The sequence below is a fragment of the Leucopleurus acutus genome (assembly GCF_964270905.1).
Source record: "Leucopleurus acutus genome assembly, chromosome: 14".
NCBI lineage: Eukaryota > Metazoa > Chordata > Mammalia > Artiodactyla > Delphinidae > Leucopleurus > Leucopleurus acutus.
The window spans coordinates 28,158,810-28,171,584 of record NC_139156.1 but is presented as its reverse complement, the minus strand read 5'-3'; the positions used below and the strand labels follow the sequence as shown (position 1 = coordinate 28,171,584).

Below are 12,775 nucleotides of genomic sequence, written 5' to 3'. Positions count from 1 at the left end.
ATGTAGAATGTTCTCCTGTGGTCATACCCAAATTTCATGAGTTAGACATACTGTAATATGGGCCAGTCTTGGCTAAGTAGTGAGATTCCACCCATTCTACTGCAGATTTCTATTGCAGATTATATTGCTAGCGAGTGACAGTATTCTAAAGAAAGCCTTGAATCTATTGGCCTTGTAAGTAAATAATTTACAGTCTTCACTGTTTTTCCTCCCCTCAAGATGGATGTGCTTAGAGGTTATGTGGTGTTAATGTGTTAACGGCTCGTCCTGGACCAAGGGTCAGCTGTGAAGGCCTCCATCTTTTCTATTCCAAGGGAGACTGAATGAATAATGTTGAGTCTCATCCAATCGGAATGGATATAATCCCAAGGCACCGGTCCAGCTCTGTGACCAGGACTCAGATTCTTTAAAGCAGTCCTTTCTCCATGTCCTAACCCTCCATCCATCAGAAGGAGGCCAGCCTCTCACTGTTCCTGGCCCCTCAAGAGCAAGAGGGACTTCTCATTGTCTTTTTTCCTTCTAAGATGCAGACAGAGGGCCAGTGGGAGTTTAATTGTTACTGGCTCAATTACCTTATTTTATGTAGACAAGTTTAATAAATCAGAACATCCTTCTGGCTGGATATGTCAACGAATGCAAAGTTATTTTTGATGTATTATTTCCTTGAGCCAAGAGCATAGCTGCTCTCCAAAATCTAAACATGTCGGCATGACTTTTGCTTCAGTTCCAAGGGGAAAAAACTGATAAGATTCCATCTAGAAACTCCCAATATAAAGCCTTGCACCTGCTTTCATTTTCTCTCCCCAGTCTCTAAGTTTAGATACTCACACAAAATGTTTAGAACTAGCCCATACAGTGTAAGGAACAGGGTGGTGGTGATGCTCCAAGGATGACAAGAGTCATTCCCAGGAACAGGAAGACCGTCAGGCTGAAACCATTCGCATTACCAAGCGGCAAGAGGTCTGGGAGCATCAGATGGGACCCTTTGATTGAGAAAGCAAGGGAAATGAGAATATGGTAAGGTGGTCACGGGTCATACAGAAAGAGAAGAAGAAAAACTTCTCTTCTAAGGGTGAGACTCCCTGAACCTCTTTCTCTAGCTAATTGTTGATAAGCGTACAGTTCATCACATGCAAGAGAGATTTCTCTTTAGAATGCTACAGTTCTCTGTCAACAGTATAGTGCAGTAGAAAGAATGTTGGATGAGGAGTCAGAAGACCTGGGTTTTAATCTTGAGTCCACCAATTACTAGCGGTGTGAGTTTAAATTATTTTTTCTATTAAGTGTTATCTGTAAAATGGGAGTGGATAACACGGCTTGATGCATTTACCAGAGTGTTACCGTGATCAACTGAAATGCTAGCTGAGAAAGAATTCTATAAAATTTTGAAGTGCTGTGCAGCGGTGTGATACCACTTTCACCTCTTTTGCCACTCTCACCACTAACATCAAATATCATGTGCTCAGTGAAGGGCTCTATGCTCAGGGAGGGAAAACGTACAAAGAGGCATACGTTACAGTTAGCATTGCTCTGGACAGACTAGCACAGAATTGGGTTGATGCTTTATTATTGCATATTTAGTTGATGTGAAGATTCAGGGAAGAAATTCCAGATGCTGATTTACCTGCTTCTGCTTGCAAATTTTGTCTTATACCTGATTTTTCCAGTTGTCTGGAAGGGGTAAGTGGTGGTTGGGGCCTCCGTTCTTCTCATTGTAGTAGATGTAGGTATTGAGATCAGGGAAGTTGCGGTTCAGGTCCACTCCGTTTGCATTGTTCCTGCCAACCAGATACCCAGAAATGTCCCTGTCCTAGTGGGAAAAGGAAGAAATAAAAGATGAAGGTTTCAGACTGAATGCTCTATTTGAAGAACACTGTACAGTTTTTTTTTTTTTACACATTAGCTCGATCTATCAAACGATGTAGCATTTTCTCCTTTAACTCATCCAAAGTCCCAGTGGCGTGGTTCAAGTTTCTCTATAAACCACATGCTGGAGGTAGAGATCCCAGGAGAAGCTCTAACAAAAGGAGGGTGTTTCAGGATAATGGGAACCCCTATTTTAAAAAAATTGTTTATGTCTATTTAATCAGAATGACAGAGGTATGTGCAGCGAGAAAGTATAATTTTTTCAGTTATATATGTATTTTTTTCAGATTATTTTCCATTATAGGTTATTACAAGATATTGACTACAGTTCCCCGTGCTATACAGTAAATCCTGTTGCTTATCTATTTTATGTATAGTAGTTTGTATCTGTTAATCCCATAATCCTAAGTTATCCCTCCCCCATCCCTTTCCCCTTTGGTAACTATAAGTTTGTCTTCTATGTCTGAGTCTGTTTCTGTTTTATATAAAGATTCATTTGTATATTATTTTAGATTCCACATATAAGTGATATCACTTATCACTTACAATATTTTCTTTCTCTGTCTGACTTACTTCACTTAGTATGACAATCTCTAGGTCCCTCCATGTTCCTGCAAATGGCAATATTTCATTCTTTTTTATGGCTGAGTAATATTCCATTGGATATTTATACCACATCTTCTTAAACCAATTGTCTGTTGATGGGCACTTTGGTTGTTTCCATGTCTTGGCTATTGTAAATAGTGCTGCTATGAACACTTGGGTGCATGTATCTTTTCAAATTAGAGTTTTCATCTTTTCCAGATATATGCCCAGGAGTGGGATCACTGGATCATATGGTGGCTCTATTTTTAGTTTTTTAAGGAACCTCCATACTGTTTTCCATAGTGGCTGCACCAGTTTACATTCCCACCAACAGTGTAGGAGGGTGGGAACCCCTATTTTTTAAAAACGGTTTTATTGATATATATAGCTTACATACCACAACATTCATCCATTTTAATCATACAATTTAAAGAATTTTAGTATGCTTACAGAATTGTGCAACTTTTACCACAATCTAAGAATACTTATATCCCCCTGAAAAGAAACCTCATGCCCATTTACAGTCACTCCTCATTTTTACTCCACCCCTAGGTAATCACTTTCTGTCTCTATGGATGTGCCTTTTCTGGACATTTCAGTAAGTGGGATCATATATTATATGTTTGGCTTTTTTCACTGGGCAAAATGTTTTTGAGGTTCCTCCATGTCGTAGCATGTATCAGGACTTCATTCCCTTTTATTTCTGAATAATTCCATTATATGGATTTATCACATTGTGTTTATCCATTCACCAGTTAATAGACTGTATGGTTTCCTGGGATTGCTGTAACAAGTTACCACAAACTCGGTGGCTTATAACATCAGAAATGTATTCTCTCACAGTTCTGGAGGCTAGAAGTCTGAAATCAAGCAGGGTCATGCTCTCTAAAGGCTTTAGAGGAGGATCCTTCTTTGACTCTTCTAGCTTCTGGTGGTTGCTGACAGTCCTTGGCGTCCCTTAGCTTGTAGATGCCTCCCTCCAATTTCTACTTCTATCTTCACATAGTCTTCTCCCCTGTATGTCTGTGTCTCTGAGTACAAATTGCTCTCTTCTTATAAGGACACCAGTTATATTTGACTTAGGTCCCCTAATCCAGTATGACTTCACTTTAACTTGATTACATATGCAAAGATCCTATTTCCAAACAAAGTCATATTCATAGGTTCCAGGTAGACATGAATTGGAGGGGGCAGAGGGGATACTATTAAACCTAGTACATGGACATTTGGTTTGCTTCCACTTTTTGGCTATTGTGGATAATGCTGCTGCAAACATTTGTGTATAAGTCTGTGTGTGGACACATGTTTTCATTTCTAATATCTAGTAGTAGAACTGCTGGATCATAAAGTAAGTCCATATTTAACTTTTTCAGAAACTGCTAAACTGTTTTCCGAAGTGGAAACCATCCCCCCATTTATTTATTTATTTATTTTACTTAGGATCCTTGATTATCTTTTTTCTGAGCGATATCAACTTTGTGGATCCCTTAACCTCTCTGCTCACACTTCACATTTCATCCTTTATTTGGTCATGTATTCATTCATTCATCCATCCATTTAATCAATCCACATCTATTTAGGTCTATCTCCATTCAAAGTCCCCTGAGAGACACTAGGGAAAGAGATCATGAGACATTATGCTAGCTTTCCAGGAATTCATGGTATATATGGGGAGATAGATATTTACATAAATAATTAAAATATATAAAGCAGGAGAATAGAGATAAGTTCACAGGCTCTTGCAAAACTGAAATTCTGTTTGGTGTTTTGTTTGGCATTGGAGAGGCAGAATAGTGTCTACTGGAGCCCTGCGGACTGAGAGGGGAGAGCCCGAATTGGTGGCCATTACTGGAAGTAGGATGAATGCATGGACACTAGGAGGCTAAAAACTCACAGATGTACTACTACTCTCGTGTTTTTCTAAGAACTCTTTATTGTTCTCAGATTTCTCTATTATCGTGGCATTTTGCTCGTGTTTTATTCTTAGATCTCATTGAAAACATATTTTTTGACATTCTTTTAAGTCTCCTACATCAATTCTGTTCCAGTGGAAAACATTTATATGATTTTTCTATTTGGAGTTTGATTTTTCACTTCTATGAGATAATGATTTTCATTATGCTTCCAGGGGTTTTCATTGCTTGCTGATTTATATCAGCGTTAACTCATAACTGTCCATATTAGCAGTTACGTTGATTTACCTATCAGCTGACTTACTATTCACACCGGGTCATTAGTTAAGCTGGCAGTAAGGACTTCCTTTAACAGAAGTTCCCATAAACAGGGTTCAGTTATTAGCTTCCTATTACTGCTGTAACAAATTGCCACAACCTTAGGGCTTAACTTTGCACAAACTTATGATCTCACAGTTTTGGACGTCAGAAGATAGAAATGGGTCTCACGAGATCTAAAGGTGTCAGCAGGGCTGTGTTCCTTCTGAAGTCTCTAGAGGAATCTGTTTCCCTAGAACATCTTCAAATCTCTCTTTGCCTGTGACCTTCTGCCTTCCTCTTCCACATTTAAAGGACCCTTGTGACTGGTTACACTAGGCCGACCCAAATAATCCAGGGTATTTTAAGGTCACTTGATTAACAACTTTAATTTTGTCTGTAACCTTAATTCCCTTTGCCATGTAACATAACACATTCATAGGTTCCAGGGATTAGGACTTGACTATCTTTGGGAGGTGGAGCCATGTTATTCTACCTTACCTACAGGTGGCTTTAAATTTAGGTGGCCAGGCAGGTCTTCCCTGTGTAGCCATGCAGACAGGTTTCCTCTGGGTACGGCACGTAGCTCTGGGAATCTGAGAACCCGATGGGTCCTCTCTTGGGTTCAGGTTCAAGATCTGCTCCCTTTGGGCTTCCCTGGTGGCGCAGTGGTTGAGAGTCCGCCTGCTGATGCAGGGGACACGGGTTCGTGCCCCGGTCCGGGAAGATCCCACATGCCGCGGAGCGACTGGGCCCGTGAGCCATGGCCACTGAGCCTGCACGTCCGGAGCCTGTGCTCCGCACTGGGAGTGGCCACAACAGTGAGAGGCCCGCGTACCGCAAAAAAAAAAAAACGCAAAAAAAAAAAAAAAAGATCTGCTCCCTTTGAACAAGTACATAGCAGGTGAGCAGAGGTGACTGGCTCCCCAGAGACACAGCTCTAGGATTTGGCAGGGGTTTTCTCCACCTCCTCCCACCCCCACTTCACTGCACAAAAGATGTGGGCAGGTCTGAGGGGCTTCTCCAGTCTCCCCACTGCAATACAGGGAAGGGCCACTAGAAGGAAAGTGGCCACGCTGGGTTCACCCCTACAACACTCTCAAATTGTCCTGTTCTTTTGGAAATTCAAGTCTCAAGGCATATTCATGTCCATCTCTCTGATTTCCAGCAGGGGGGCAGGGGGGGGGAACAAAGTTTTTTTTTTTTTTTTTCATCTGTTGAGTCATGTCAGCAGGAGGTTGTAAGATGGCAAGGGTCGAATTTGTGTTTGGCTCGACATCTTGGCTCCATTACCCTCCCTGCTTCTCCTCACCCCTCAGCCCTGTCCTCTAGTAGGCTTAAACCAGGATGGGCCATTCAAGGAGAGATGCTGAGTGGTTCCACTTGTATGGGACAGAGTGGTCAGATTCATGGAATCGGAGCATGGAAGGTCGTTGCCAGGCACTGGGAGGAGGGGGAAATGGGAAGTTACTAATGAAGGGGTATAAAGTTTTGGTTGAACAGGATAGATAAGTTCTGGAGATCAGCTGTACAACCTTTTGCCTATCATCAACAATAGTGTATTGTACACTTAAAATTTTGTTAAGAGGGTAGATCTCATCTTAGGTGCTCTTACCACAATAAAACCAAAATTTAAAAAAAAGTAAAGTAGTGAAGTCTAGTCTTAAACATAAAAAACATTTTAAGACTACCCCCAATAAACATATTTTTAAATGGAAAAAAAATCTTTCATTTACATCCCCCTCCAAAAAAAAAAAAAAAACAAACCCAAACAAACCAGGTTTAAATAGAGCTTCTAAAGAAACATATCCATTGTGTAAGGCAGATGCCTGCCCTCACCCACTGAAAATTCTAATTCAGTAGATTTGGGGTGGGGAGAGGACCTGAGAACCTGTATCTCAAATATCTTCACCTACAATTCTGATGCACAGCCACAAAAGAATCACTGACTTAAAGTTAGGCACACTAATATTCTGAATTTATGTTAGGAAATAAAGCCCATAAACACTTTTTAAAATTTGTCCCCTGAATAATGTAACTCTAAAATAAAGAATTCAAAGGCTGACTACTATACTAGTAGAGGAGAAAAGCCATACAGAGATGGAATAAAGCATGAAGAATCTGTAACAGGACTAACCTGCCACCCCACAATTCTGAGAAAAGCTCATTCTTTCTCTTTTCCCTCCAAATGCAAATGTAAGTGTAGTATGGGAGGAAGAAGAGGATTTAAGGTTGGCAGCTAAAAGTTCAGGGAAGGAGGGGCGTCTTGCAATATCCCTTCACACCTGTTCAGTACCTTCCAGTTGATGAAATGTTGTCACTGATACTGCTTCACTGATCCTCACAATGAAGTGGAGAACTCAGCTGGAAAGGCGGGGAAGGGAGGGAACTGAGACTCAGAGAGAACCCCCATTCATTGCCTAGGGTGCTACAGTGCTGAACCCGTCTTCACACTTCGTTCTATTTCTCCAGCTTTTCCTCTATCACATCGTGGCATTTACAGTGGGACAGAGAGGACACCTGGTCTCCCGGCTTTTCCTTACTCCCTAAGATGGCTCTGCTCTCTGCAGGGCCTCCCCCTGGGGCTCGGTACCTGGGCGGCGGCGGCCACCTCGTAGCCGTCGGGGTTCATGGACGGCAGGATGTGAATGCGCGTGCCCTCCACCAGCCGGACGATGCGCTGGTTCCTGTTGCGGAACTCCTCGCACAGAAACTCCGACAGCTGCAGCAGCAGCTCGCGGCCCAGCACCTCGTTGCCATGCATGTTCCCCACATACTTGACTTCCGGTTCCACTGCAAGTGAGAGAAACATACATAAAGATGGGGGAAAGCTTACGAGTGCAGTTAATTCCTAACCATGCAAGGGACGTTTCCCCTCTTTTTCAGTAATGAATAAAAGAAAACCTCATGCTTCTGTTAGGTCTTTTCCAATAATCCCTGTGCCCCCCTTGAACAAACTGCAACTACAATGCTACAAAAATTCATGCCATGGATAATAATGTCTACTACTGATTAAAACCCTACTGTGTACTAGCCATTTATGGCATTGCTAATCTTCACAGAAAACCTGTAAAGTAGGCATTATTATCCTCAGGATGAGGGTACTGGGTATGGAAGAGGTTAAGTAACTTGTCTGAGGTCACCTGGCAGATTAATAATGGAGGTCAAAGCCCAGGTGGCACTGAGGTAGCTTAATGCTTCTCAGAGACAAATCTTTTCAGGATAAGCATAGTGCTTTCCCAAGATTTGCTGGTCTAAAGTCCTCCAGGTTACAGCATAACAGTTCCTAATTGCACCAGTTGAAAATTTAATTTTCTTGGTACTCAGGTTAAAATCTCCCTTTCATATCTGAGAATGCTGTGTCTTGAGGCACAGAGTAGGAAGGAGTCTATGTATGTCTCATTCCTTAGTCTTTTCTTTGGCTATGTTAACTGTTCAATTGAAGTTAGAACTGAGGTCATAAGAGGAGCCTCTAGAACCACTTAAAAAAATCATTCTTGCCCTATTTTAAAAAGAAGGAGAAAAGCCCTTGCCATTTCCCTTCCACCCAGCACTCTTTTTTTTTTAATTAATTAATTTTATTTATTTATTTTTGGCTGTGTTGGGTCTTCATTGCTGTGCGCGGGCTTTCTCTAGTTGTGGCGAGCAGGGGCTACTCTTCTTTGCAGTGAGTGGGCTTCTCATTGCGGTGGCTTCTCGTTGCGGAGCACAGGCTCTAGGCACGCAGACTTCAGTAGTTGTGGCACGCGGGCTCAGTAGTTGTGGCTCATGGGCTCTAGAGCTCAGGCTCAGTAGTTGTGGCGCACGGGCTTGGTTGCTCCGCAGCATGTGGAATCTTCCTGGACCAGGGCTCGAACCCCTGTCCCCTGCATTGGCAGGCAGATTCTTAACCACTGCGCCACCAGGGAAGCCCCCATCCAGCACTCTCTTGCCTTCATGCCTTTTCTGATTCTGTGTCTCTTCATCTTCACATTTCCATGCCCTCCTCACCATCCATCTAGGCTCAAATGCTCCTTACTCTGTGAAGCCATCTTGGAATCTCCTTGCTGGGAGTGAACTCGCTATTAAACTTCCCTTTTATGATACCACTTTCTACTCTGAGTTTTGGCTAATTTTGCACATGTCCTATTTTCCTTACTGGACCTGGCCTTTGCAATGTATGCCATTTTTAACTTTCTTTAGGATACAATCCATTGTTATTTATCTGCTACAGCAGTCTTTCCCAAAGGAATGTCTATAACCCATAAGGACTGTGTGGTGGATTTTCTATAATGTACATTCTTTGATCTTAGTGTATTTCTTTAATCTTATCATGTCTTTCTGACTTTTCTTGGTGTTAAGTTATACTTTATTTTACGAAAGGATGGTGATAGCAGATGGCAGGTAGTATTCTTCAACATCCTTGTTCAGTAAAATAAAATTTGGAAAATCTATTTTAGTCCCCTCTGATCTCCCATATATATATATTTGTGTGTGCGTGTGAAATCCATAAGTTTGGGAACCACTGCCTTGTAGAACCTACCATAGTCCCTTGCTCTTAGGAGGTATTCAATATAAAATTCTTTTGTCTCTACTTTCCGTATATCCAGAATACAATACAACCACTTCTCTTAACAACCACTGTCATCATTTTGGTTCAAGCTCCCACAATCGCAAGCCTGCATTACTACAATAAATCTCCTACTTGAACTCCTTGCATCTGCCCAACCATACAAGTCTATTCTCCTGAGTCAGTGTTTGGCAAACGTTTCCTGTAAAGGACCAGATAGTAAATCCTCTGGGCTTCCTGGGCTATATTGTCTTCACTGCAGCTACTCAACGCTTCCAGTGAACGCAGACATAGATGATACAAAAACAAATGGGTGTGACTGTATTTCAGTGAAACTTTATTTACCAAAACAGGTACCTGGCCCTCAAGGCTCTAGTTTGCTGACTCTTGTTCTGAGTGATCTTCTAAAATTTTTAGTCAGATCATGTCACTCCTCTGCTTAAAACCCTCCAATGGCTTCTCACTTCACTCAGAGCAAAAGCCAACATTTTTGCAGAGGCCTGCAAGGCCCCACGTGATCTCCTCCTGCCCAGTATCCCCGACAGCTCTGCTCTGACCTTGCCTTCCTGTGGTTCACCGTCCCGGAGCCACAGGGGCCTCCTCGCTGCTCCTCACACATGCCAAGCGTGCTCCGGCTCTTGCCTCTGTGCGGTGTTTTCCTCCCCAGAGCCAATGTGGCACCTTAATCACGCACTCAAAAATCACCTCGAAGGAGAAGCTTTCCTAAAAAGCAACACCCCTCCCCCACTCAACCCACAATTGTCCACAACTCCCTATCTCTCCTTCCTGGTTTCTTTTTCTCAATAGCACTTATTTTCATCTGGTATAATATATATTTATTTAGTTACCTATTTATTGCCAGTCTTACCTCGCTAGAATTAAGGCCCTGAGGGCAGAGTCTTTGTTTTATACTCTGTGCGATATTCAGAGTCTACCAAAGTGCTTACATTGAGTAGGTCATCAGTAATACCTGTGGAATAATTAAGGAATGAATGGATGCACCTTTGATAGGGCATCAGAGAAAAGAGGGATCGGTGAGGTATAATAGTATGAAAAGCTTCAAGAAAGGCACTGAATGATAGAAAGTAGACAGAGCACCAAGAAAGGGGCGTGGAGTGAGGGGCTAAGCCTACAATGTCCATTAGCACCCGCAAGCTTCCACAAATGAACACACGACCTGAGTAAAAGCAGGGTGTTTGCTCTGCAAGTGCATTTTCAAAGCAAGGCCCTTATGGTCGCCTAATCACGTAGCCTTCCTTGAGCCAGCCTCCCACCCCCCTCTCTCCCTTCCCCCCGAACTGGCCACTTAAGAGTTTGAAGCTGTCATGGACAGAATCCACTGGGTGTGAGGTTGCCACTGAAGGTTTTTAAGCAAGGGAGGGAGGGGATTATATCAGTATTTGGGCATCTAGCGTCTGTGTCTTAAATGAAAGGTTTAGAGAGTGGTGGCTGTTAGGCGTTAGGAGAACGTTAGGAGCCTGGTGCAATCATTTAGGCAGGCTGTGATGGAATCTGGGCTGGCGGAAGGGTGAGGAAGTGGGGAGGAAAAGAGACTTGAGGTTGACAGTTTGAAAGAGGAACTGACGTACTTGAATGTCACAATTGCTGTTAAGTAAAGCCGTAAAGTAGAAACAACTTAAATGCCCATCAATAAATGAACTGCTCAATACAACCTTGCAACCATGGAATATTATGCAGCCAAAAATGATAATGTAGATCTATATTTACAGACATGCTATTCATCAAAGACTATGAAATGAGAAGAGCAGATATAGTATGATTCCATTTTTATTAAAAAAAATGATGGGCTTCCCTGGTGGCGCAGTAGTTGAGACTCTGCCTGTCAATGCAGGGGACACGGGTTCGAGCCCTGGTCGGGGAAGATCCCACATGCCGCAGAGCAACTAGGCCCATGAGCCACAACTACTGAGCCTGCGCGTCTGGAGCCTGTGCTCCGCAACAAGAGAGGCCGCGACAGTGAGAGGCCCGCGCACCGCGATGAAGAGTGGCCCCCGCTCACCACAACTAGAGAAAGCCCTCACACAGAAACGAAGACCCAACACAGCCAAAAATAAATAAATAAATTTATAAAAAAAAAAAAATGACGTGTAGGTAAGGGGAGGTGGCTTAAACATGCATAGAAGAAAGTTTAGAAGGAGATACATCAATATGTTAACGATGGTCATCCGTGAGTGGTGGGATGACGGGTGAGGTTTTTACCTTATCTAATTTCTACTTTAATCCAAACATGGATGGCTTTTATAATAGAAACAAACTAACAACAAATAATGCAATGAATAAAATGAATACCACAAACCTCAAACTCTCTCCAGGATCCCATACTCTGAGTACACCGTCATTCCCCAAAGAGCTGTCCCTAAGCTCTGGCAGAACTAGAAGGGCTAACTGTTTCTCCAGAGGCGTTGGATAGGGAAAGGCAGAATAGTAACAGCAAGGAAGAAAGAAGGGTAATGGGAGGGAAGGCGGGGGGGATGGGAAGGGAGCAGGGAAAAAGATTCACCTTTTACCATTAAGGTCTTGAGCAAACAGAACCCAAAAAGGAGGAGCAGACTGGAGCCTGAACTGGGGTTGCAGCTCCCCAGAGGCAGGGCCAGTTTGTAGGCTAAGCAAGGAAATATTTAGTCCAGGCTGAGGAAGGGGTGATACTTTATGGGTCGAGGGGTCCAGGGACCTCCCCAGAAACCACCCCAATTACTGGATTTGTAAGGGAAGGGTCCTGCCCACACACACTTTAAGACACATGCTCAGGGCTTACAGGGCTCGTGGATTCCAGGGTAGTCACTGAATTCCAGCACGTAGAGGTGTCTTCCCTTCACACTGCGCCCAATGCTGTAAACCCGCGTGACATGGGGACATTCATTGTGCACCTTGTACAGCGTCCGCACGAGGTCATCATAGCGGTGGTGGCGAAAGGTCACCGGGGCAACCAACTTGAAGAGAAGGAGCTGGAGGAAAATTGAGACCAGGTCTGACATCTTGCCGGGCTTTTTCAGAGACCCACTAAAATGGGCCCCGCTTCTCCCAGTAACCAGTCAAAATCCAAGGGCCAAGAACCAGCTTTTCCTAGTTTCCCGCCAGTAAACACCAGTGTGACAGTGCCTGGGAAGAAAGTTCAGAACTGTCCCTCCAAAGCCAGAAGTTATTTATGTAGCTCTGGAATAGGCACTCATCTCCCCTCCCCCATTTCTCTGCCTCTCCTAATCCATGAAAACCTTTTGAAAGGTTTTTGCACTTCTTCAGATTGGGTAGTTTCACTGATTCTGGTTTACTGATTAACTGGACTGTAAACAGGCTTCAATAAATAGCTGCTTATAACCCTTTGATTCCCGGAGAATTTTGAGAAGCTTGGCCTGTCCTTGTTCCCTATATTACAATATAGGAAAGGGTATTAAAATAGAACACTCTGTCCTTTTGATCCATTCTACATCCTATCTTTCTGAAGCACAGCTCTGTCTTGTCCTTTTTCTCCTCAAAAACCTTCAACAGATACCATCGAGAAAATGAGAAGGTGAGCCCCAGGTTGGAAGAAAACTGTTGCCAATCA

The 12,775-nt window shown here is 43.1% G+C and overlaps 1 protein-coding gene across 1 annotated transcript in view; it reads right to left on the bottom strand.

Annotated features, from left to right (window-relative positions):
* The window catches only part of CPN1 (carboxypeptidase N subunit 1), a 30,028-nt gene extending 17,608 nt beyond the window's left edge, over positions 1 to 12,420 (bottom strand). The window contains exons 1-3 of the mRNA XM_082853999.1: positions 11,987 to 12,420; positions 7,255 to 7,454; positions 1,655 to 1,810 (exon numbers count right to left, since the gene is read on the bottom strand). Of these exons, the coding sequence (XP_082710125.1) occupies positions 1,655 to 1,810; positions 7,255 to 7,454; positions 11,987 to 12,206 (576 nt within the window). The 5' untranslated portion in view covers positions 12,207 to 12,420. The remainder of the gene's footprint in view (positions 1 to 1,654; positions 1,811 to 7,254; positions 7,455 to 11,986) is intronic.
* Between the last annotated feature and the right edge of the window lie 355 nt (positions 12,421 to 12,775).